Source organism: Monodelphis domestica, chromosome 2 (genome assembly GCF_027887165.1).
Source record: "Monodelphis domestica isolate mMonDom1 chromosome 2, mMonDom1.pri, whole genome shotgun sequence".
Lineage (NCBI taxonomy): Eukaryota > Metazoa > Chordata > Mammalia > Didelphimorphia > Didelphidae > Monodelphis > Monodelphis domestica.
Window position 1 is genome coordinate 25619435 of NC_077228.1, and position 27491 is coordinate 25646925.

The 27491-nt window shown below is 44.5% G+C and overlaps 1 protein-coding gene across 1 annotated transcript in view; it reads right to left on the bottom strand.

Moving 5' to 3' along the window:
• SCP2 (sterol carrier protein 2) overlaps positions 1-27491 on the bottom strand; it is a 65790-nt gene that overhangs the window by 11093 nt on the left and 27206 nt on the right. Inside the window, exons 11-12 of the mRNA XM_056815117.1 lie at positions 23793-23900; positions 12261-12426 (exon numbers count right to left, since the gene is read on the bottom strand). Coding sequence (XP_056671095.1) covers positions 12261-12426; positions 23793-23900 — 274 coding nt within the window. The remainder of the gene's footprint in view (positions 1-12260; positions 12427-23792; positions 23901-27491) is intronic.

Sequence of the window (27491 nt, forward strand, 5' to 3'; positions counted from 1 at the left end):
CGGGCCTCAGCATCCTTTCAAAGTCATGGTTGGATTCTGGAGGGCCATTTGAAAGCCCACAGAACTATAAAACTATGCATACCTTTTGACCCTGTAACACCACCACCAGGTCTGCATCCCGAAGAGATAATATAAAGGAGGAAAGAATCAATTGGTGAATGGCTGAACAAGCTGTGGTATATGTTGGTGATGGAATACTGCTGTGCTCTAAGAAATGAACAAGATGATTTCAGAAAGAGCTGAGAGACTTCCATGAACTGATGCAGAGTGAATAAGCAGAACCAGGAGAACATTGTACACAGTAACAGCAATACTGTACCATGATCAACTGTGAAAACTTTGTTGCTCTCAGCACTGCAATGATCTGGACCAATCCTGAAACTTATGATGGGGAATGCTATCCACCTCCAGAGAAAGAACTCTTGGAGTCGGATGAATGCAGATCAAAACACACAAAAAATACATCAATGTATTTACAGATTTATTGGGGGGGGGGGATATCATTTAAGTGTGCTCTTGCAACAATGGCCAATATGGAAGTGTGTTTTGCATGATAATAAAAATGAAATAAAAAAAACAAACAAACAAAAAAATAAAGACATGGTTGGACTAAATGCCCTCCCAGGTCCCTTCTAGCATCCTCTTTTACGTTGATGATCCTAACAAAGCTTATTTTCTATTACCATCTTCTCCAAGATCATAAAGAGTTACAGGCTGTGATTGCTAGAAAGAACTTTCAACATCATCTTGTGCAATGATCTCATTTTTTTAGAGAGAAATGACTTATCCAGGATCACCCAAGTAAGCTAATTACAGCTCTCTCTCTCCCTCTCATAAAAACTCTTTCTCCACCAACACCAGTTAACTTGTCCGCATGTCCTCAGCAGCTCAAGGCCAGTTTATATGACTCTGGATGTTTCCACATAAAGGATTTCTAAATCTAACAAGCTGGCATTCTGCTGTTATCATCTATATGACTGATGAAAAAGTCAAAGGACAAAACCTAACCAGTTTCATCATTATTTGATAATTCTTTCTCTCGAAGTAGATTTAGAGTTAGGTATTCTTAGACAGTATCCGGTCCAACCCTTCCTGAATCTGAACCAGTCTCTGCTCCAACACTGCCAGCAGATGGGTGCTCATTCCATGGAACAAAGGCAAGGTTATTTTTGTATTAAACAACTTTCACCCACTGAACCTGTCTCCATCCTCCAGAGACAAGCAGAATAAAGCTCATCTTTTTTCCATGATAGCCTTTCAACTGTCTAAAGGCCTGAACCAGGTATTATCAGTTTTACAAAGTGCTAGAAAAACGAAATTGTGGAATATGCTCATTCGCAGAAAAGGATTCCCCTCAGGCTTCCCTTGGACAGCAGATCACCCTGCTTCATTTATGATGATCCAGTTTTTAAATCAGAGCAGTGCATAATTTGATCGAGTCCAAGGTTTCTGATTTTGTTGCTGTGAGAGCTACTTTACCAAGTCCAAGTCCAGAACTCATTCTGCCATACTTCATCTAATTCTCACCCATTCCCCATTCTCTCTGTTACCAGTTTCTTCTGACTCCTTCTGTTCACTGAGGGATCAATCTATAGAGGGCAAAACCTTTCTACAATAAGGCCTTATTGGCAATAAGCAGCTCCCAGAAACACTCTCCATCACCTCCAAAATCACATGCTCAAAAAAGTTATAAGCTCCTGGGTAGCGGAAGCAGAAACTTAGAGAAGTGTAAGTAAGGCAAGAGATAAATAAAAACAAAAAATAACTTCTTCCTACTGGAACCCATGCCCTGACTATAGCTAAATTGTTGGCAGTCACACATCAGGAAACTGTACCCCAAACAGTTCATCAAAGAGATGACAGATAGACAAGGCACTGGATGCAAATTCCTCTTTTGCTTCCAGAAGAACAAAATCTACATGAATTAAAAATACACACACACACACACACACACACACACACACACACACACACACAGTTTAACCAGCTACCAGTCCCTTACATAACCAACCTATAAGCAAGTTGGGCTCCATGCACACAGGGCAGCCTCCCAAGACTTGTAATTTAACTACTACAGGGGTCAGAATGGATCCTTGATTCTAGAGTGCTTCCTCATCCCATCTGTCTCCTGGCCGCAGTGGCCAAGAAATCTTCCATATGGAGGTTTATTCAACATGGTTGAGGGACCTTGCTGGTTTGCTCACCTCAATTTCCTCATCAGTAAAAAGGGAATAGCAAGTATCTACCTCCTAGGGCAGGGATGGTGAACCTTTTAGAGATCATGTGCCATGCCCCCCCTCCAGACCAAATGCTGCAAGAACCCCCCACCCCCCACTCCCCACAGGGGAGGGAGGAAGCGCTCCCATTGGGCTGTGGAACAGAGGGGCAGATGAAGTCCTCAGCCCAGGTGGAGAGGGGGAGGGGACTAAATGCTCCTATTGGATGGCTGGGCAGAGGGTGGAGAGGCATGTCGAGTGGGGGAGGGGAACAGCTCTGCAGAGTCCCTCTACCTTTCTAGTAACAAACTCTGGCAAGGGATGGCACACATGCCCTCTTTGGCACATGTGCCATAGGTTTGCCATCACATCCCAGGGTTATTGTGAAGACCAGATGAGACCCAGCTATTTAACGTCAGTCATTGTTTCCATAATGCCTCTGTATCACTGTCTAACCAGGGCGCCCCTTTTCAAGTTACACATTGTTTAATTATCCACTTATACTTCTTCCATGAAAACATGAATAAGCTGCTGCCTGTTTACAGCCACCACAGGGCTCTGTATTCCCCAGTTTTGATTCCTTGGAGACTGATAGTCCCAAATCCAAAGTTGTTTTTTTTCGAACCAGATCTGTGATCCCATCCATGGAAGGGGCAGCTCTTGGTCAGGAATTCCCTCTCCCTTCCCATGCAGGCACCTTTCTACAACTCTGCCCTAGAGAGCTGCCCGGCACCAGTCCGAGGCCGGCCTTGGGAGAGGTCTTCCTGAGGCTGAGGGCACGCCTCTAAGTGCTGCCTCTCATTGCTAGAAATGCCAGAAGGAGACTCGCTTTGTTGGGTTTGGGGCTGGGGGAGACTTCTGTTTCAGGGAGAAATCTGGGGTCACAGAAAGCGCCGTGGAATTTCCCAGACATGATCTGGCCCATTTCCATCCTAGACCCTCCTCACAGTTGGCCTGCGGCTTATGGCCTAGTTACATGCAGCGTGGCGGCAGCTCCACCTGCATAGTACTGTCTCTCTGCAGGACAGGCATTCCTGACCAAGTGGTTTTTCCTGTATGAACTGCTAGGCTGCCTTCCCTGAGCGCATGTGAATGGCATGTGATGAACTGTGCAATCAACAATATGCTCCACACAGGAGTGTCCGGAGGATCCCACCACCTGCGAGGAGTCCTCCTCCCATTAAGAATCTGTGCTGGACACGCTCCAATCCTCTGTGACCGTGGCAGTGGCAAACACCTCTGGAGGGTCTAAGTCTACCTCGACTAGGCCTCGCTTGAGAAGATCAGAAGTTCATCCAAAGGAGTTTTCTCGGTGGCTTCATCAGCTAACAAGTACTAGACTTTACCATGAGACCCAGAGAGCCTTTAAGGCTAAATTTTTTTCTACCAAATCAAATGCGTTTTTATAGACAACGTACAATAAACAGAGAGGGATCTTTTATTCTCTAATCCTCTCGGGGAATTTTATGACAGACTCAGAAAATACAGTGTTCTACATACAAGATTTGACCTTAAAATGACCAAGTCAATGAAGGGGTTCTTGTCAATTCTGAGGCCACAATCCAGATTTAATTTCATTAGCCTGAGTGCAGCCTCCACCAACAAAAACTGCAATCACCCTGAACTGAGCAGATATTCTTCTGGGGATACAATGGCAGAAAAACTCATGTCCCTGTGTGCAAACTGTGGAGGAGCCTTTCCCTTTTGTCTGTGTACCTCCCTTAAACAGCAGATGCACAGTCTTGTCACCAGACTCACACTGGAAGCGTAGGAAGTGTAGAAAGGCAAGTTCTTTAATTGTAAGTGGTTTTCAGGAACCAGAGTCACTTCCATACCATGTGGAGGCTATAGAGAAGAATTCCTGTGGTAGCAGTGGGGACAAGAAGGTGAAAAATGGAATAACCAGCCTCTGATCTTGAAAAACTTCTCATCTAGCAGGAGGTTATGTGTGTACAATTTGAATATGACAAGTGCAGAGAAAAGGCCAAAGAGGGGATGATAGACTAGGGATTGAGGGATGGCTTCTACCTAGAGGAATGGAGAAAGGTCAATTTATTTAGAGGTGGCACCTAAACAAGGTCTTGAAGAAAAAGATGGATTTCAGAAGGCCGATAAGTGCCTTCTAGGCATGGGGAGTGGCATAAGCAAAGAAAACCTAAGAGGACAGAACGAAAATCAAAACCAGCTACTAGTTCAGTTTAGCTAAAACGTAGACCCCATGAAAGAGTGGCATGAAATAAGGCTAGAAAAGTACTCCGGAGACATATAGTAGAAAGACTTCAATGCCACAACAAAGAGTTTTGATCTTCTAGGAAATGGGGAACCATCGAAGATCTGAGTAGGAAGTATTGTGATGAACAGACTTTTGCATGACAGAAATAACTTTGGCAATTTTGTGAAGGGCGGATTGGAAAGGAGGCAGAAAGAATGAGGCAGGGATGGTATTAATACTAGCAAACAAGATAATACAAGACTGAATTAGGAAAGAATAGGGAGGATGATATCACAGAGGAAGAGACAATGGGAATTGGTAAATTACTGGATGGTGGGTATGGGAAGGAGAGGAAAGAATGAAATATGATTCCAAAGTCTGAGGCCTAAGTGCCAGGGACAATGGTGGTGCATCAACAGAGATACAAGGATGAGGGTGAGGGAAGGAGGTCAGTAAATGTGAGAGGCCAGCTGTGGGAATGCTAGTAATAGGAAATCAGGGATGGAGTTCTGGATTAAGGAAGAATGGATGAATAAAGGAGGCATTTATTAAGCTTAGTAGTGTGTACCATTTAGATGGGGAAGTCCAGGTGGCCCAAAATAGAAATGATCAGAAAGATCATGGAGGGCTGAGCCCAGGCAAGATACCATGAATGCCCACCAAATAAAATTCAATGATAGAGAGGTAGTAAGTGAGGCTATGGGAATGGAGTGAGGGCTCAAGAGAAGAAAAGAGAGAGGGAAAAATGAGGCTGAAAATAAGAGTCTGATACCCACGCTCAAGGAAAAAGAATTAAAATCCACAAACGAGAACAAAAAGAAGAACAGAGAAGTAAGGAAGAACCATAAGAAGAAAGAGGGAAGTCAAGAAAAGTAAGTAACAGGAGGGAATGGTTAACAGTGCTGAATGCAGCTGACATTCAGGGAACACTTTGCATGGCTATTACAAGATCTTCTGTGACCATGAGAGTTTCAATAATAAAGAAGGAAGGCAGAATGCAAGAAGTCAAGGACAAGAGACTACAAATTATTCTTTCTACAAGACTGGTGGTGAGAAGAAATAAGACACAGTAAAATCAAGTGCAAATTTGGAGTCAGGAACGAGAAACAGAATCTCACCCCTCAAATTTCCTAACTGTGTGACCACAGGCAGCCCCTTTCCCTAAGCCACAGTTTCTGCATCTCTGTAAAATAAGGATAATAAAACCTGTAGCTGTGGCTATTGAGGATTGAACAAATGAGAGAAAGTTGTATAATGCCTTGCTTTAAAGGGATATATAAATGTCAGTTAGTATTATGAGGTGGAGGGGTAACACAGTTTGAGGAGACATCAAAATCAAAAGAAGAGAATTTTTTTTTTAATATAGTAGAACATGTTTGCAGGTGGAACAGAGTCAAAAGGAGGAAACATTTGAAAATACAGTAAATGTCACAAGATAAAGTTTCAAACCAACTAGGAGAGTTTGTTAATGTACAATGCTGCTTTTTTCCCTTAAACAGACCATAGTTCCAAATTATAAAACTCTTCTAATTCTACACATGTCTTATTTTTCTATTTAAAAATAAAATACACATTTTTCAGTCAAAACTCCAAGAGAAGTTATATGGTCCGGGCAACACTCCACCATGTTCAAAGCTGCTCTAAATGAAGAGAAGGTCAAACAGCAATCAGAGCCCTCAGAAGATCAGAGAAATGGGATTGCTCTGGTTTGGCTTCTTCTTTAAAGACAGTTTTACAATCTCTGAAAGCAGAGCTCGGACTGAATGCTCTGATAATCAAAATACAATTACCATTATTACTTTACAACAGGAATATTTACTGTCCTTCTAATTAATTACAGTACAACATGGGATAAAATGAGACTTTGTTCTTCTACAGTCAAGAATATTTTATACGGTTGAAATCTTTCATTAGGGCAGGAAAACAAGATCAAGAGAGAAGATGTATAACAATTCCCCAAATGGTACTGACTCTTACATCTTTGAAATTGATCTTGGGTAAAAATGAGTTTTTCCCAATTAAACTAATTAAAATAAGAAGCTATCACCCCCATAAAGGTCAGGCAAAATAGCCTATCTACAGTTGGGATTTACCACATGGCAATTATCAGAATGGCTCACTTAGGGTTGAGACCACCTCTGAAACCAATAACTGTTACTCTAAACAGTACCTTGAAGCTTCAAATGATCGATCCTTGTGGATCACTCCCCATCCAGATCACAATCTCTTCATCAGGGCCTTCTCATCATATACAATCTTTGTCCATCATCCTATAAATCCTCTGAAAAGCCATTTCATACTTTGTGGACATCAATGGATCCTTGGGCTAATCATCAATCCTTTTTATTCCTCATCCTCACTCCAAGACCAGCCTACCTGCTTTTGTTCTGGTTTGCCAATTCTTTAATTATATCTTTTATGTTACCTTCTTGCAAAGAAGTCATCCCTGATTATACATTGTAGCCTACTCAAATTCAACATGGTGAGCGAGGAGTAGTGAAGGGAATTCATTCACATTCCAAGGGATCAGGATTTGAGCAAGGAGCTATTTTTTCACGCATGCAGAAACTTGCTCCAACAACCCAGATCGTTGGGTTTCTCCAAGTAATTAGCTATCACTGGTGTGGCACGATAGTTAGTTGTTGCCCGAGTCTCTGGGAGATCATGCCTCTTGCCTGAGAGGGGAGGCAGAATTTGAATCTAGAACTTCCAGACTAGGACTCTAGAACTATGCCATGCTAAAAAAGAAGAGATGCTGTCAATGGGCACTAGGGAAAGGCAATGGTTCAGTCAGAACAACAGCACAACCAACAGCAGAAACCTCTAGAGAGGATTAATGAGAGGCAGTGAACAAGACTCACACAGCAGAAGTAGGCCTGGCTCCTTCACAATCCGTGGCCATGGAGAGAGTGCCCCTACATCAAGGTCAATGAGATTGTGAAACCGCTCAAAGTATTACGGGAAGAATCTTTCTTTTGATAGTAATAAAAAGTACAGCCTCTCCCGGCCACGGTCATGTGGACTATGAGTTTATGTCCTAGTGTCTCTCTATCAAGTCCCTACAAGTCATATCTGCATTCATAAATAATAAATAGCAACAGAGAATTCATTCTGCCAACATGGTCACCTTGGGGCTAACAAACCAGTATGTTACATAAGAAGTCAAATCAACAAACATTTACTAAAAGAGAAAAAAATATTTATTGAAAGGATGGTGAGATACAAAGACAGCTACCAGGACAAAGACGAAAGGCCAGCCCTAAATAAACAATCCTCTTGAAAGAAATGGTTGAACTAAAACTCTGCACATTAAAATTGGTAGCTGATTTGCCTGGGCCAAATTTTATAGGGTACTGGGAGGAGATAATGCAGGCTAACCCTAACTCCCACACAAATTTTGTGCATTTTAAATTACTGAATGCCTAATGGATCTGTGGGTTAATCTACTAATCTCCTACCTATAACCTTTAAATTTTGATTTAAAATGGACTAACACAGGAAACTCAAACAACAGAAACTTGACTAATTCAAACTGATGGCTAAAGGAGGCATTTAGAGAATCCTTTGAAAGGAATCCTATTTTTATGGCCATGCAGAATCTATGGTAATTTGAATGAACACTGCCATACACTGACTTGTGCAGCACCCCCAGTACATAGCGTGTAAACCCTTTGAGGGCCAGGACTGCCTCTTTTTCATCCTTGTATCCCCAGTGTTTAGTGCACCACAAGATGCTCACAGAAAGTCTGTCAGTCTGTCAGAAGGTTCAAGGGCCTAAGCCAAACCCTGTAGTAAACAAAAAGGGACACAAGACAGTCCCTCCTTCTAGGAGCTCTAATGGGAGGGGAGACAACAAGCAAATATGTACAAGATATACACAAACATATATTAACTAAGTGCTTAACAAATGAATATTGATTTGAATGACCCAGACCTCATTCATAAACAAAAATTATCCTTAGTACATCAGTAGTTTTTCTTTGAAATGTCTTGAAAGCAAATACTTGAACACATTTTTGTTCAATTTGTTCAAACTGTTGACACATTTTAACCTCCCTACCCAAGGGAATCCTTTGTCCCAAAGGCCGTGAAGTGAGAACCTCCCCTCTCCTCCTGTCTGACCTACAAGAATTCCAAGTTGGGACGTCTTAATGAGGTTTAGTATGCAAAGAAAAACTTGCTGTTTTTTAAAGTTATGATTCCTTAAGCTGGTACTTAAAAGCAATTAATTAAAATGTATTCCATTTTTTTCTAAAATAACATCAATCTTGCCTGAGGTATAACACAAGGTCAATACTTAATGTATGTGGGGCTAGCTATGGGCCGCTGGCCCACATCGTCAGCCTCTGCTTTAGTCTTAACCTTCGTTAGTCCTCATTTCTTTTGAGCATGTCACAGTTTTGGAGCTGGGGAATGATAAAACTGGACAGAAAACTACAGGAGCTTCTTTGTATTAATTTATCATTGAAGTCTTCTCCAATCAACTAGGTTAAAAAGTGACAATTTTCTCCAATCATTCAATCTAAAATTTGGAATATAAAAGACACAGCCAATACTCATCAGAAGCATAAGCCTGTCAGGGTAAATATAACATGAAACCCATAAGCAGATGAATATAATGCATGGTAGCCTGCAATGAGAGAAAGGGGTATGGAACAGCTAGGTGCCACAGTGGGATAGAACACCAGATCTGGAGTCAGAATGTCCTGGGTTCAAATCTGATCTCGGTCATTTCCTAGTTATGCATCCCTGGGCAAGTCACTTTACCCTAACTGCCTAGCCCATGTTGCTCTTCTGTCTTAGAAGATAAGATCGATGGGTATATAATTGGGGATGTTGACTTTAAATGATCACTCTATTGCAAAGATTAATAATATGAAAGTAGGTTTTGAACAATGACACAAGTAAAACCTAGTGGAATTGCTTGTTGGCTATAGGAGGAGGGAGGGGAGGGAAAGAACATGAATCATGTAACCATGGGAAAAATATTCTTAATTAATTTTTAAAGGTAAGAGTATTTTTTTTTAAAGGCAGAAAGTTTGATTTAGAGAAACTGGAAGAGGAAGAGGGTACTTTCAGTTTGAGGGTACCTGGGAAAGTTTCAAGGCAGAGGTGCCCAGAAAGAAGAAAACGATTTCAAAAAGCAGGGACCAAGATCAAGTGCTCCGAGAATGGGGGATGGAAGGCCTCCAGGAATGCACAGAGAGGAACAGAGTAGCCCAATCTGGCTGAGAGTGCATGAAAAGAAACATCATGAAATAAAGATGGAAAACAAGAGCCAAACTGTAAAGAGTTTTGGATGCCAAACTGAGAAGGTTGTTGTTTATTCAACAAAAACATATTGAACATTACAACATAAAAGGTCTTTTCATAGGTGTTCCAAGGAGTTTAGAGATGAAAAACAATCTAGTGGGCAAAATAAGCAACCAAAAATAGGTTGTAACAAAGTATTACTTGGGGTTCCGAGGCAGGAGCAACATGATAATTGGGAGGAACCAGGAAAGACTTGGAGGAGGAGGTAGTGTATGAACTGGTAAAGATGGGAGGAGGGGCAACTCAGGCCAGAAAGGATAATGGTGTATCTTATCATGTGGGTCACATGGCCAGTGACAAACCTTGGTAAATGATAGAACTAATCTTCAGCAGAAGATAGACTTGATCTTACCTGGTGGGTGAGAACACAGTCCAGGCTGAAAAGAACAAAGGTGAGCTTTAATCTCCATCAACCAACATATGACTAAATAACTTGGGACAAGATTTCCATATGCTAGGCATGTGTCTACTTGCCCATGGTTAGCCAGAAAAGCTTTTCTGGAAGAGCCCTTATCTCATTTTGGATGGGTAAATGCTCTCATGTGTCCAGCGCCAAAAGTGATTTAGGATGATAGGGATCAGAGGCCTAGAGGTAGAACCCATTCCATGTCCTTTTGCAGAGGAGGAAACTGAGATCTTGAGAGCTGAAGGGACTTGCCCAAGATGGCAAGGGCATGCCTGAGGCAAAATGCAAACCCAGAACTGCTGAGCCTGGAGCCCAACCGTTCCTTGTGCCACCTGCTTGCCTCTGACGTGGGGTACGAGCTCTGGAGATCTCTCCTTGCACCCTCCCCAGGCACTAACCCAAGCGGCAGCTCACAAAGCACTGTGCTCACCTTCTACCACTGGACCCTCCCAACAGCCCTAGAGGAGACACTCAGTGTCTAAGACTAGGGGTCACAGAGGCTCCCAGAGAGCATCACAGAGCTAGTATGTGTTCTGATCAGCTTCAGGCTGCCTCTAAATGTTGCCAAAAGATGACTGATGGTAACTGGATCCAGTCTGGGCTTCCACAATAGATACCACTACATTTTAAACTACACCATGGAGATTCTAAATGATAATTCCAACAAGATAAAATCAGTATTGCTTAATAAGGTTATCCAGGCAGAATTTCCAAACTGACAACTTCTAACCAATTAACTTCACCTACAGAGACTTGAAAAGAACATATGGTTACAAATACCAGGGTCCTCTTTAAAATGCTGGTGTGTCCTTTAAGGAAGACGATTTCAGACAAATCACAAAAAATGCCAACATTCTAGTAAGAGGTTAAGTTCTTTGTTAAGAAGGACAGCTCTCTAGATCCAGAGGGAAATCTATGTGATATAAGAGCAGAAAGACAAACCAAAAAAATCAAAAAAATCTTTTTAACAAAAGCAGCTATTTTTCAACCAAGGAGAATGAATCTAAATGAGGACAATGGCCTGGTGAAAGCAGTTAACACTGTGTTAAGAGGGCTGGGTTCCAGCCCTGATTCCTTCATCAACCCCCACAAGACTTTGGGCTATTCATGATGCTTTAACTGAAAAATCCAGTGGTCTTTTCTTGACCCTGCTGATCACGTCCTCCTAAAAGTTCTCTCCTTCCTTGGTTTTCACCTTGCTGTAGAGTCAAGTAGTTGGTCCTGTCCAAAAGACTATGTCTCAGGCTGCAGCCTGATTTTCGATCACCTGTATCGGGAGGCGGCCAGCATGCTTCATCATAAACTCTCTGGAGCCAGGATGAGTCATGGTGTGCCAGATCAGAAATCCTAAGGCTTTTAAAGCTGCTTATCTTTACAACACTATTGGTCCTTACAGACCAGCCTGCTTCTGCTCTCTCCATCAGTTCACAAGTCTTACCAGGTTTCTCTGGAATCAGTACCTCCATCCTATCTTAAAACCCATCGGGATTCCATCCCCATCCTAAGCCCCAACGTGTTCCTAGTCCCCCGGTCTTTGCCCTTTGCCACCAAGGGAGCTGCTCTCAGTGTTTCTGTACCCGAGCCCTTTTTCTTTTATCTCTCTGGGCCGGACTTAAGCCTGGCACAGCACAGTAGTACCGACTCAGGGGGCCCACACAGTGCAACCGTCTGGGGGGCATCGTTCCAAAGGGCTCTACGCCTCAGTGCTCTGGTTGGGAGCCCCCCACAGAAGATGCTGATTCCCCACCGCCCCGCCGGCACCTGTCCCTTCCCTTTTATGGCAACTCTGCCAGTCTGATGGGTGGATTCGGTGTTTCGGGCTGCTCGATTTACGATGAGCGATTCAGAGCGCTTCACATTGGCTAAGGTGGCTGCGGTTTCTTCCTCCGAAGCCCACCTGTTCCTATGATCAGTCAGGGCCTCCCTCCGGGGCCAAGTTGCTGTTTCTACTTCCAAATCGAGGACGCGCAGGCTGTCCGCCCCTTCCTCCTCCAGAGGCCCCTAGCAGGTGTCTTCTCCCCCAAACCCGGCTTAAGTCGGTCCGCCCCCTCCCGGCAGCTCCTCACTCCACCTCCATAAAGCAGGTGCTAGCCCAGCTCCCGCCCCGCCTCACCTGCGGGCTGCCGAGGTGTCGTTGGGGAAGCCCATCCTGTAGAGGGTCACAACTACCGCTCCGCCGAGGCCGAGGTTGTGCTGCAGCGCGACCTTCGCCCCCGGAACCTGCCTCCGGCCCGCCTCCCCGCGCAGCTGCCAGCACAGCTCTGCGCACTGCGCCAGGCCTGCCAAGTCAAGCACAGAGACACAGAGTGAGCCAGGCCGAATCAGTCACCACCGGAGCGAGCAAGCGGAGGACGGACAGCGCAGGCTAGAGGGCTGGGGCGGCCCCGCCAGGCCAGGGACTGACGGCGTCACTCCCCTCTACCCCCCTGCCAAACCCCGACTCTTTCGTCGAGAGGAGGCTCTGAGCCAGCGCAGGCTCAGCGCCCCCTGCACCTCCCTCCCTCCCTCCCTCAGGCTCCCAGCCCTCGCATACCCTCACCCCACAAGCAGTAGCCAAAGACTATCCATTTCACCTCGACCGCAGTCTCGCATAGATTTCACCCGACAACCTCTCCTGTCCATTTCACCTCAGCAGCATCTCTCACAGGAGCCCAAGCTTGGCCTGCCTCCCGATGCCCATACATCGTTTCCCGTCCCACCTCCAGGCTTCGTACCCCCTGTGCCCCCTGCCTGGAATGCACTCCCTTCACCTCTAGACTCCTTAGCTGCCCTCAAAGCTTAGCTCAAGGGCCCCCTCCGAAGCAATCTGGAAACAGGTAGATACCAACCCAGAAAGGGCTGAAATGCCAAACCGCGCGGTCTGGTTTATTCCGGAGAATGCTGAGAACCATTAGAGTAGCAGAAGAGGAGCCCTTCCTTTCTGAGCAAGCCAGCGCCCTGCCCTGGTTTGGCTATTTGGGAGAATCAGTTCAAAGGGGATGAGACTGGATCCTGAGGGAAGCCCGGTGAGAAGGGACAAGATTCCCTCATCTACCAAACAAGTCCTACGAGACCCCCAAGATTCCTTCCAGCCGCCCGGAAGGATCTATGGTGGCGCTATGAAATATGCAGAAAATGGTGATCCTCAGCACCAGGCTTTTCCCTTCCCTGCCTCCCAAGTTCTCATTCAACATTGCCGTCTTTGCAGTCTTCTTATTTTTATCCTCACTCCTCAGTTAGTGCTAACCTGGCTCCAACTGGCCTGACTCCACAAAGACAGGCACTCCCCACTGGTAACCACAGTGCCCTAAGCTCTAGAAACCCCATCTGAAAGATAAGGGAACTCAGGGAGGCTAGCCTGGGGCAGGGGCAGGGACCAAATCCAAAGCTCTCCACTTCCCCAGATATATGCCATGGGACCTCAGGGGACCTGAAGTACTAGGAAGAAGGCCAGACCAGAATCTCATCTAACTACACAGCCTAATGGCAAGAGTGTCAGCTAGCCAGCTCTGTGTGTGTCTCTGGCTCTCATGCACAGGCTATGTCCCTTTTTTCCTTATAATTTTTCTCTTCTACAAGCTGACAGCAGATGGGACATTTAGATCCTTCGGCCTTTTCATTTTTTATTCCCTGAACAACCTTTCTGGGTGAAGAAGAGTTAAATATAGCTCTAACCTCTGGGAACAACAGAAATCAAATGTGGGATCTCAGAAATCCATTTGCCAAGAAACTCACAACCAGTTATTCAAATACAAAACATTTCTGGACAAATGGCCCTTTGTTTTAATTTCCTTATATAACCATCCTCAAGAAAGGGCTTTTCCCCTGGGGATGGGGGGGGGGGGGGGAGACATGCTGGAAATACACATGGCAATAATATAAGTGAAGGTTCATTATTTAGCTCATTCTATTCCCATTATCTGACTAATGGAAATGAATAGATAAATTGTAAAGGTGTTAGATTATACTATTCAATCTCCTTTTTTTTTTTTATTAGAATGTCCATCCAGGAAGCATGGTGTAGTAGATAAAGAACTGGCCTCAGAATCAAAAGCTCTGGGTTCCAGACAGTTCTCTTCTACCTACTGGCTGTGTGACCCTGGGCAAGTCTCTCGCAGCACCCAGACAACTATCTAAGACTCTGAGGTGTAGAGGTGGCCTTCACAGGGGAAGTTCCTCACAGAGAAAATCACAGATATGGTCCAAAAAACAAGGCATTTGCTCAAAAAACATTTACTAAACACCTGCCCAGCTCTCTTCAATGGTCTGTGCAAGAGTGCTATGGCAGATAAAAAGAGGAAAAAGAGATACTTCAAAGAGCATAGTAGGAAAGAAACAAAGATAAATCAAGGCAGAATGTCCTGGGTACATAAGAGGTATAAGTGGAGTGAGAAGTATTCAAAGAAGTAAAAATCATTTCTGACCAGTGGATCAGAGAAAAGATTCTTGGAGAAAGTATCTGACCAGAGGGAGTATCTAGAGAGGTGAAGTGGATAGAACTCCAGCCCTACAGTCACAAGGACCCGAGTTCAAATGTGGTCTCAGATCCTTCCTAATCTGGGTAACCCTAGGCAAGTCACTTGGCTCCATTTGCCTAGTCCTTACTCTTCTTAGAATTGTTACTAAGACAGAAAGTAAGGGTTTTTTTAAATGGTATTTGGGTCTTAAAGGACAAAATTTCAATAGAAGGAGATGGGGCAGCCCTGAATCTTGGGACCATGATTTCTGAGAGGTGAATTTTCACCCTATCTTGCTCAGAAAAAAAAAAGCCAACAGGCTTCTTTCCTATCATCTCCAAACCATGCCACCTTCCCCTTCCAAACCCTTTCTAACTCTCTCCTTCCAAAATGTGTTCTCTTCCCCTATTAAAGGGGTCTAGTGTAGGCCCTTTTAAAAAAAAGAAGAGTACTGCCTGGGCTTGATTCTCCAGTGCTCAGCACAGGTCCTAACACATAGAAGCTTCCTCATCCATTCATTCTCTGGTGGGGAAGTGGAAAGACAGTGTAGGTAGAGGCAAGGGTGTAACTGGGGACTGCCCAATGGAGGTGTGTTTGGCTGGAGTTGCAATAGGTGAAAGGGGTTACGAATCAGGACTGGAAAACCTGGCTAGATCTAGGGCAGAGGTTCTTCCTCTTCTTTGTGCTCCTACGGCAGTTGGCCCTTCTCAGGATGCATCAACTAAAAGGAAATCCAGGGGCAGAAGAAATAAAGAAGTCCTTGTTTCCACATCCACATTACTCCAGGGTTAGGAAACCCCAATCAAGAATACCAGGACTGTTGAATCTAGCTCTTAGACAGTGGAGGACAAGGAAAAGGCTGGGGGCAGGGCAGTGCCAGCTTCATCCAGCGGACAAGTATAGGTGGATTTGAGAAAGAGGGATCTTCATCAAAAGTGAGAAGGTGACTGCAATATTCCGAGGGAGGTGAGAACTAGGGTAGTAAGAGTAAAAAATCAGATTCCTCAGTTCTATCAACATTCTACTGGTCAGCCCCTTCAACAAGATACCTTGGGCCTGAGTAGAGAGGGGAATTTAGTCTGTAGATGCCCCAGAAAACCTAAGCAGATAATCAGTTCTCCATATGATAATCACTATTGCCACAAAATCTGGTTTTGAAATGCACAGCACAGTTTTTTAGCAGATAAACTTTCCTCATACATTTTTGAGTTTGTTTGTTTTTTAAATATTAACTGTAAGCCAAAGAGCTTGACCACCTCCTGACAAGACTCTAAAATTCATTATTTAATAATGTAATAATGGTTTGTAAACAATGAGGAAAGGTAGCAATGATCACAAAAATCCAACAGTTTTATCAACCACAGATAAACCAAATTACCCTAAAGTCCTTTTGTGGCACAGGCTTAGAGATAAGGGTAATACTGTATATGCACTTTCTCCAGCCTTGAGCAAAGTCCCTGATGCACTCTCTTGATATTCCTGGATGAGGGCTAAATGATGGTATGGGGAATTGGGCTCAAAATAGGCTCAATAGCCAGAGCCAAAGAGGAGCCACTAAGGTCAGCCTCCATTTAAATGCTCCAGGACCCCTTTGCTCTTGGTCTTGTAGTGTCTAACTTTTTATCAACAACTTGGATGAAGACAGAAGAAAGGCCAATGAAGTTTACAGATGACAAGAGTCCAAAGTTTCTAAAGGTCTTGATGGACCAGAGTAACCTCGGCTAAATCTAATAGGTGAAATTCATCGGGATCAAATGAAAGTCTGAGGGTTGAAGTCCAAAAATCAATTTTACAAGTATAAGATGAGAGAGCCTTGGAAAGAAAGTAGCTCACCCAATAAAATCAGGGGATTTGGTAAGATAGTGAACTCAATCTAAGTAAATAATGATACTGCAGACAAAATTCATTTCTATTAAGAAAAGCATTGCTTAGTAACGCTGATCACAACTAAGTAAGAGGACTCTTCTGCCACTTACAACCTACAGTAATCTCAGCAAGTCACCTCTCTGGCCCCACTTCCTTCCCTGAAAAGTGAGGGGGTTGGATATATTGCCTCTAAGGTCTCTGCTAGCTCTAAATCTATGACCCAAATACATCATTCTAACATTGTGTTGCATTCTGGGCAACAACTTGGTTTGGGAAACACATGACTATCAAACAACACCCAGAGAACGGCAAGGAGGTTGATGAAGACACAATAAAAGCAGCCAAGGATGTTTTATTTGCCTAAAGAGCAGACTGGAAGCCAGAAGAAATACTGTCGGGCATTTGAAGGGCTCTTGTGGATCTTTGTTCTGCTTGGCACCAGAGGGCAAACCAAAAGCAATGTGGAGAAAGCTGAAAAGCAGCAGATTTCAGGTAGATTTAAGGAAAGACTTCCTAACCAGAGAAGGAGACCACCTGCCTCCCACCCAGGGTTTACCACTGGCCTGAGGGCTCCACGCAAGAGATTTCTGAAAGGAGATTCAGGTACAGAATGGCTCTGCTGGCCTCTGGAAGAAGGCCTCTCTAACTGATACTAGGATATCATCAAAAGGAAAGGCAATCTGTTTCAAACATGGCTGTTATGAGATTTCATATGAAAAATTAGCTTGCTTCCCCAAGAACTCACTCGATAGGAGCTGATGAGAACAAACCTGTCACTGAAAATTCACTGTCTAGCTCAAATGCCAAGCACTGGATAGCCTCCAAGTTGTCCAATTTTCCATTTCTATAGACTTATTCAGTATCAGCTCTTAGCTTTTAGCCAAGTAAAAAGGGTTACATGCTTTAGGAGTTAACTTTTCAGCAGGAATATTATAACTGTACATTTCTAAGTAGTTTGGCTGGCCAGGCCTGGAAAAAAAAAACGATTTCCAAGATACTTCCAAGAGGAATCTATGTTTATGATTACGTTTATTAATTCCAAGCAGATGGACATTATTTTAGCTGCCCCCCCCCATCCTTTAACATGGAGCCAAGTAATTGTTAATTCCATTCATAAAGATAACACCAACTTTGCCAAATTGGATCTCCCTCATCCCAAAACATATCAAATACAGCGATGGAAATCACTGGAAGGCAGCCATCAATCATTAACCATGTTTAAGTTTTCCTTTTGCTATTTATTTAAGATATCAAAATCAGATGCAAAGGTCACAAAGGCAACGCTCCCAAACCCTCTCACTTGAACATGTATTGTGTAAGAGAATGCTAACTCCCAAGCCTCGTGACAGGCCAAGGAGATCAAATCACATTGCACTGAGTGCTTTAGGGAACCACTTATTGCTCAACTGGAACCTTTCATCTGGAATAAGTACCCTCTCACAAGGAAACCAATACTTCGCTGCTTCAACTGTTTCTTTAAAATGCTCTCTTAGAGGGAGGCAAACAAGGAAGCCTGTTTCCAGCTTAAAGCAACAGTCAGACATGGCACAGAGACCGAGGCCCAAGAAATCCTAAGGAAGCTTCCGATCAAACGGCAGCATGAGTTCTCACAGCGAGAGACCAATTCACAAGCATTTATTAAGCACCTGCTGATGTGCGTGGCATGGGAGATACAAGTATAAAGAATGAAAGAACTACTGACGGAAATGAGCTGATGGGAGGGATGGCAAGCTAATAGGAGAGACAAGAACACATTAGAATGAATAACAATAGCTAATGTTTCTATAGCCCTTACTGGGTGCCAGGTACTATGCTAAGTGCTTTACATGTATTATTTCATTTGGTCCTAATGACAGCCGTGGGAGGTAGGTAGGTGCTATTATAATCCCCATTTTACAGAGTAGGAAACAGAAAAACAAAGGTTAAGTGATGTAGCCAGGATTATGCAGCTAGTGAATGCCTGAGGCTGGAACTGAACCATAAAAATAGATCGTAAATATAAAGTGAATACATGGATCATGGGGATATGATTGGGGACGTAGACTCTAAATGATCACCAGAGTGCAAACATAACAGTATGGAAATGGGCCTTGATCAATGACACACGTAAAACCCAGTGGAATTGCACGTCAGCTACGGGAGGGGTTAGGGGGAGGGAAGGTAAAGAACATCAATCATGTAACCAAGGCAAAATATTCTAAACTGACTAAATAAATTTTTTAAAATAAAAAAATAAAGTTTTACTCAGAAAAAAACATATATATATATATATATATATATATATAAAGTGAATAAAGCAGAAAGACCCCAAAATATGATCACTCAGACATTGCATTGCAAAGCAGTCCAAGATGGTGAGTTTTCCCCAGGGAAACCCTTCTGTATTCTGAAATTAAGTAACCCTCCATAGTTTTCTCTGGCAGTGTAGATGCCTATAGTTGGTACTTATGACATACTGGGAGAGTGGAAGTGTGAATTTTAAAACTACTCCACCCTACGCAGGCCGTACTTTAGAAGATTTGATTTAGCTATTTCCTGATTTGTAACAATGGAGATACTTGGTCTAACAGAATCAGGTCTTGGGAACACTACATTCCTCCACCCTACTTGGTTTAACGAGGTCAGAAATGTCTGCACCCATACTCAAGGATCAAATATCTAAGAAGATGGTCTTCAACAGACATGGGCAGAAACAGCTGACAGACCCCTGGGCTGTCCTAAGTCAAGCTAAGCTAACATTGGTACAGATGAGATGCAGGAAAGTGAAGTAAAACCATCTATATAAAGAACATCACTTCCTCTCTTCAACTGTCCCTGGAGAGGTGGCTCTACCTGGCAGCATGCTAAGCGTTCTGACATCTTGACATGGTGGCAGCTATTTGTCTGGGTTTTGATGGTGAGTTTGCCCTTGAGCTAATTCAGGTTCAGGTATCTTGGCTGAGCCCTCTTGGAGTTCAGGCTGATTCCTTCCTCTTTTACTCTCCAAAACCTTACCTTCCTAAAGCCTCTAATCTTCCCCCTGGCACAAGCCAGGAGGGAGAAATCCTACACCCTTTCCTTCGCCCTTCTTCTTAATTACTTTCCACTATATTCATTAAATCACCATAAATGTCCAGCTGACTTGGGTATTTTTTTTATTTGGGATATCCACAGCGACCAATAATTAATATAGTTTAGGTCACAATGCTAAAATTATCCTTTACATAAGGGACTGGACCCTCAATGCCACCGGCAGACAGAATTCCTAGGGCTTCCCATGGTACTTGACCATGTTTCAGGCAAACAAGATATCTAGCTGCTGCCTGAACCTAACAAGCCATCTCCTTCCTCCATGAGGTGCCAGGTCTATCCTCCATTCCTAGAATAAACCCCCCTTCCTTCTCCTTGACTCTCTTGTCTCTTTACCTTTCTTCAAGGATAACTCAGAGGCCATGTCCTCTAACAAGCCTTCCTTAATCCCCTGATTTGACCCTTCCCTCCTGAAATTTTCTAGAGAACTTTGGTATCTCCTTTGCCCCATTACTCCCTGCAGCAGGTACACACCAAACCCAGAGGCCAAAGTCAGGTAACCAGAGTCTGCAGTATTATCCCTGATAATACACTACTTCCCTCAGAGGGCCACTGTGCAAATTCTGTAGCACTACATAAATCCAAGCTACTGTTGTATTATTATTATTGTATCCCCCAAGAAAATGCAAGTTGCCCTAGACCCAAGAGTTCTATATCCAACACAGAATTGGCCAGTGAGATAATCACATTTAAACGTGAAGAGTGCATTAGAGAATCATATAAAGGAACCCTATGTTCAGGAGTGAGGGATGGTACCCTTGATGTAAAAGACCAGCCCTACCAGCATTTATATTCTGTTGAGTTCCTTAAAAAAGCTAACAGTTGGGCAACTCAAAAAGTTAGAATAATCTCTCCCTCCCTGTGCCTTCCTTCGAGGTCTATCCCAAGGGCCACTGGGACCAAGAAATCTTCCACATGCCAGCTCCCTGTGCTGCCTTCTCCCTTATATCTGCCCCGATCCCCCTCCCATGATCCTTCTCTCCTCCTTTCTCACTCTGACCACCATTAGTCTCACAGCTCCGGCAAGGACCCTTCTTCATCCAGTTCTCTGTGACACTCCTCCTCCTCTTAGCAAGTAGCCTGGGCCCAAGTGATTTGCCAATGATCACATAGCAAGTCTTGACCCTGCATCAGCCTACGAGGGGCCAGACCCCGTCCACCTCTCACTTTGTCCTTTATAAGTGGTTAAGGGTGATTCTGGCCTCATGCAGTTCAGAAGCATGGATGGAGAAAAAAGACTGACAGTGTGATGGGTGAGCCAAAGGGTCCGGGGCTCAAACTAAGCCAGCCATAGGGGCAAACATCGCATCAGAGTCCTCGTGCACAGCTCCCAGAGCTTTAGAGCTGGGAAGCCCTAGAAAACAGTAAGAGTTGAGCAGCTTGGCATATTTCCCAAACCACTCTCTGAGCATTTTCAGAGATCAGCAGATTTCCTGTGATTTCTCAATTTGCTGGGTCAAAGTTGAAGAATATTCCCACAAAAAGAAAAGCGTCTCTGTCCTTCTCGCCGCCTCCCAGCCTTCAGAGATCAGAGACGACCTCCCTGAATGGAAGGTTTCTATGCTGTAGGCTTGGAGTTCACTCTTAGTGCGCGTTCCTTAGGCAAAGGCTGTCTGTGCCTTTCTTTGTAGGCGCAGGATATGGCAAAAGTGGCTTTTAATAAATGTTTGTTGACTGTTTCTTAGCAGAAGATGCAAACGTGGCCAGTTTAATTCAACAAACATAACCACATGCATGTTTTAAACTGGTAGTTGAGCAGAAAGTACAGCACTGAAGTGCTTAAGCCTATTTGCCCTAATTGGGTGGCATTAAAGCAACTAGGAACATCGCTTCGATCCAGACACCACATTTTTAAAGCTAATTCTATGGAAATGTCTAGCTCCTACCCAACTGGTATGATCTCATGCCTACACTGAGCCCCTTCTGGTCTAGACAGCAACCTCACACAGCCCCACACAGCCAGGCCTCCCTCCAGCAGCACGCTTGGAGGCCGTTGCAAGCTGCATTTTCCGATTCTCTCAGAACCCTACTGTCATTTGCCATTGAGTAGAGCAACACCCGGGAGGTCATCATCCCAGCCAGGTCTTTTTCCAGGAAGCTAAATTCTGCTTTGGATGGCACTCCAACCATTGACTGCCCATGAGATGTCCTTGAAACGGGGCCAAATTGTCGATAGAGGAATAAACATTTACTTTTCAGTAACTGTCAGTCAGGGTTTCCACGGTCTCCTCCAAAGAACAACATTATCACTCAACTCTCCCACAGAGACCGAAGCCGAATCGACTCTCAGTGAAGAGTCGGGCACCAGAATGAGCCACACCAAGGACTGATGGAGGTTCTTTCTCTCTTCCCTTGGTAAAAGCGCAAGCTCTCATCTGGCAAAAGTGGTTTAGGCCTAGTCCAAGCTACCAACAGGAATGCAGATTAAATGACCACCCAGGCTCTGAAATGGTCCTCTCCACATCTGCACCTGCTACCTCCCCCATGAAGCTTTCTCTTATTGCAGTTTTACGTGGTCAATCAACTTCTCAAATTTCTCCTATACACAGAATTTGAATCAGTTTCCCATATACTCCTTTTATCAAGGGCAGAAGATACCCCTTGTTACTTCTTTATTTCGACAGTGCCCAACAGTCTCTCAAAAACAGTGAGGGCTTTGGGGAAAGCTGGGCAACTCAGTGGATGGAGAGCCAGGCCTAGAGACAGGAGGTCCTCTGTTCAAATCTGGCCTCAGATACTTCCTAGCTGGGTGACCCTGGGCAAGACATTTAATCCCCATTGCCTAGCCCTTACCATTCTTCTGCCTTGGAACCAATATTGATTCTAAGACAGAAGGTAAAGGTTTAAAAAAGGCAGTTTGCTATATTTAGCTAAATCCCCTGTATACTTTTTTTACCTTCTGGGGGACTAGTTAGTAGCATAGAAAACTAAGGAAGGGTAATAAGAAGAGTCTAGAGTCAAGTTGATGAAGACGTGGCACACATGCCGTGACATACTGGAGGGTGGCTGCTCCATTCCCCCTCTCCACCATTCCTGAGGATATATTTTGCATGCCTCATCCCTCTGTCCAGCAGATCAATACAAGCACTTCCTCTGCTCTCTGGGGTAAAGCGGGGGGAGGGGGGGGGTCACAGGCACCTTGAAGGTATAATTTGGGCACTGTATCTCTAAAAGGTTCACCAACACTGGTCTAGAGTTTACAATGTGATAAGTCCTCTGCTGAGTGCTAGACTCCCTGCAGTGGGGAAGCACATGCTGGCTGGGCTGACCCAAGCTCTAGAGTCTACAGAGCTAATAAAGTTTTTAGTTCCATTCATAAAAAGAAGGAAAATTGGGGAATTATCATTCTGTCTTGGACACTAAATTTAAATTTCATGAGTAAAACCAAATAGTATATTTTCAAATAGTTTCAATTACTTGATAAAATAGTAAAATATTGAAGTTTCCATCTCCTATACACCTCATACAAAATGTTATATATAACAAACATCTTCAAGAGCATGAAGAAGGGAAGTTACCCTAATAAATATGGCATTTTCTTGGGTCAGTAAATTGAGCCCAATATCATGATGTGGGCATAATCCCCTCTCATGCTATAACTCTCACAAGTAGCACTCAGAGCAATGATTTGCCTCGTCTCCCATTTTCCAAAGCTGTACCTTGAAATTCTTTTGAAAAAATGCATTTGGCAAAGTGAGGCCTGCTCTGGACTACCTCTTTATCTCTTGCCAAAATAAAGCTTGACCTCTGCCCCTGACAGTCCCACTCTCTCGGCGTTGGAAGCCTGGGTCCAGTGGCACGAAAAATTGTTACGTATGGAGACTTCCTCAGCTGCATTGGATGGCCGTGTTGTCCTTTGTGCTCCAACATGCCCTAAGCACTCCACAGTGCTTTGCTGCGTCGCCCTCTCAGCTGTTGAACCTTCTTATTGGTTTCTTCCATCTATTCAGCCGAAGCAATCTTCACATGCTGGGTGAGCATGTGGGGTGTATGGGGTGGGGTGTATGGGGTGCTCAGGGAGGGGTAGTATCTCTGGTATGGAGGGCTTGTCGTGCCCTCCTAGGGCAGCTCTCAGCCTCTGACCCCCACCTGACACCCAGCTCTCACTTGTGGCTCCCAGTAGCTGCTAGCATGTGGCAGCGGCCACGCTCCGGGCAACGGCTTCGACAGGCTGGCCAAACCTTGTGAGGGCAGCCATCGGGTCGTCGACCCATGGTGAACCAGGGCTTTGCTCAACCTAAGATTAATAAGTATAAAATCTGTATTGGGCTTACCTGTAGCCCCAAGGGGGTGGCCCTTGGAAATCAGTCCGCCGCTGGGGTTTACAACCCACTTTCCTCCATAAGTATTGTCTCCTCTATCAACCAGTTCTCCTGCCTTTCCTAAAAAATAAAAGTCAAAGATAAAAATGAAGCCAACAACAGAAATGCTTCTTAAGGTTGATGTTCCAATTGGGAATTTATTTAAGCAAACATTTTGGATCAAAACAAAAAGAATTTTATCCAGGAACTGGTGCCATCATAATGTACATGAAAAGAGTCATGAAACATTCCAAAATCAGATGATGGGAAGTTGTAAGGAACAAACTTGGGACCCAGGAAAAGAAAGAAAGCGAGAAAAAGTCCCCCTGCTCCTCGTAGAAGTAAGAGATCTGTATGGGCGGAGTGTTTCTATATGTTGGTTGGTTTTACTGACTGGCTTTCCTTTTCCTCTCTTTCTTTTTTAAAAATTATTTATGATTAGGGATGGTACTCTAGGAGGGATGGCATGGGGAAGTGAAGGATATAGCAGGGAAGAAATCTAGGCAATGTGAAAAATCTATTTTGAAACTTCTATAGATTGCTCCTAAGACTTGTGGATGGTTGATGGTTCAGTGGATGGAGAGCCAGGTCTAGGGATGAAAGGTCCTGGGTTCAAAGTGGACCTCAGACACTTCCTAGCTGTGTGATCCTGGGCAAGTCACTTAATCCCCATTGCTTACCCTAACCACTCTTCTGCCTTGGAACCAATTCACAATATTGATTCTAAAATGGAAGGTAAGAGTTAAAAAAAATAAAAAAAGGAATGAACCAGAGACAAGGACTATCCCTTGGTACTCTAACATGAATAATGATAGTGCACGTGTATCTCCCTCTTTATACATAGACCCTAGACTGAGAGGCAAGCAGGGCCCTCAGGCTACAGCATAGCTTTCTCATTTGACAGAGGAAGCCACTGAGGCACAGAAAGGGGAAGGATGCCCCACAGACACACAGGTACTAAGTGAAATCAGGATTTGAACTCAGATCCTCGGATCTCATTACTATTTCCCACACTCCTATACTGCCTTTACATTTAGGGGGGGTGGTTAGTGTTGAACCACCTAATTGGAGATGAAGATCACAGTCAAAAACTAGAGACCCAGATCACAAACTCTGAGGAACTGGACATTTATTCCCCAGCCACAAGGACTATAATGCACCATCTCATCAAAGCTGCACAAAACCCTGAAGGCATCTAGTTGGACCCCAACTCAAACAGAAATCCCCTCTGCAGCATCCCCATCAAACGGCTGCCTCGTCTCCTTCGAAGGTACCCAGGGAGGCTCTTCCCAACCAGCCCTTTCCACTTCTAGCCACATCTCAATATCCACAAGTCCTGACCGACATTAATCCAAAGGCTGCTTCACTAATGCTTCTAGCCCTCACTCCTCGTTTTGTCCTCTGGGGCCAAGCCACCCAAATCCAACCCCTCTGCCTCAGGACAGCCCTTCTGCTCCTTGAAAATAGCTCTCAAAACACACAGAATTTTTGGGCTTGGAGCCTCAGGACCCACAGAGTCCCACCTGCACCTGAACAAGAATCCGCTTCCCCAACACCCCCAACATCCCCAAAAGGTGATCTTCCAGACTCTCCTACTTCCTTACTTAGCTACCACCTTCAATGGTCCTCCTTCCCTTCCTCCGTATCCCCAATCAGTGGATGATGGTCCTCCAAATCTATGAAGACAGTTACTATGTCTCCCTCCCCATCCCAAGTCTTCTCCAAGCTAACCATCCACTGTTCCTGCAAAGAATCTTGGCAGCTGAAAAAAAGGTTCAAGGAGAAAAATCACCTCGATTACTTTATGTGTTGGATTTGCTGTTTTCCTCCTTTGATGTTGGGGCCCGCTCTTCACATAGGCCTTAGGAGTGCTTGGCCCACTTACTGCCTAGACTTGTGCCCAGTCTGCAAACAGACAAATGCCACCTCACTCCAGGAGAAATGGAAATAGCCCTCAGGAAGACTGAAGAGCCTTCTCTCTCAGCTATCCCTCAAGGGTCTCAGTACACACTGGCCCAGCAGGCTGCCCAGAAGAGCCAGAAGACACATCAGCCTCCTCAGATCAGATTCAGAAGCTGAATATCAGAGCTCAGAGGACCCTGGAAGGCCCCCTGAGCCCCATGTCTAAGTGTGAATCCCACGCACGACGTCCTTGATTGGTGTACATGGCACGTCCACATGAACATTTCCAGTGACAAGAAGCTCTCTACCTTCCATTTTCTGACAACTCAGCCTTATAAGAAAATGGTGAACCAGGAGGACCTTATACAAAGACAGATACAGTGTGGCACAATTAAACATAATGACTTCTCTACTAGCAGCAATGCAATGACTCAGGACAATTCTGTGGGACTTATAGGAAAGAATACTCTCCATATCCAGAGGAAGAACTGTGGGAGCGGAAACACAGAAGAAAAACAACTGCTTGATCACATGGGTCGATGGGGATATGACTGGGGATGTAGACTCTAAACGATCACTCTATTGCAAATACTAATAATATAGAAATAGGTCTTGATCAATGACACATGTAAAACCCAGTGGAATTGCTCATTGGCTATGGGAGGGGGTGGGAGGAGGGGAGGGAAAGAGCATGAATCATGAAACTATGGGGAAACATTCCAAATTAATTAATTAAATAAATACACTTAAATTAAGAAAAAAGAAAATGGTGATTATGTGCCCCCCCCCAATCTTAAGTTCAATTTGATTTGTATTTTTTGGTGCCCATTATGTGGTGAGCACTGTGCTAGACAATGAGGAGGTAAAGACGAACACTAATAGTAACCCCTATCCATAAGAAGCTTCCATCCTTCTGGGAAGATAACACTATTCACCAGTCGATCAGCACATATGAAGCATCTATCATGGGTCACACACTGGCAATACTGACAAAAGCGAAGCCAAGCCTGCCCTTGAGGAACAAGGAACACAGTGAGTGAACCCAGCCAAGAACATCCGCCACAGAGGGGCAGGGAATGGGACTGGGATGTCACTGATGTGGGCAACTCTGAAAGAGGAAGCTCACGTCCCCCATGCAAGTCAGCGCCTACCCCTAGCTTCTGGAAGCCCTGAAAGGGCAAGTGACCTGCCCAGGGACTCCTAGGTGGTGTTGGGGACAGGCCTCGACCCCAGGTCTCCCTGGCCCGCCATGCCCTGCCTCCTTTTATATAAAATCTATTCAAAGTCAAGACCAGGTCATTTAGGAGGTTGGTGTCACCAGTGGGTGGGGAGATCAGGAAAAGCCTCATTCACCTGGGTGGCATTAGAACCAAGTTCTGATGGAAATAGCCCTCTGAGACACAGGTGTGAATAGGGGCACATTCTAGGCCTGGGGGACAGCTTGCACAAAGTCACGATCTGGAAAATGGAGTTACAGATTGAAAAGCAGCAAGAAAGCCAGTGTAGCTGGACCAAGGATTAAACAGAGAGAAGTAAGGCTCAGTTGGAGTCAAGCTATGACGGGCTTTAAATGCCAAATGGAGGAGTTGGCATTGGATCCAAAGGACAGAGGGAGCCACTGGAGCTTCTTGAGCAGAAGATCTGTACCTTAGGAATAGCAGTCTGGCCGTGGGGTCAAAGAGGGGACTGTGAAGACAGACCGAACATGGAGAAACCTTTTAGAAAGCTACCAGGGGGGCAGCTAGGTGGCTCAGTGGATAGAAAGCTAGC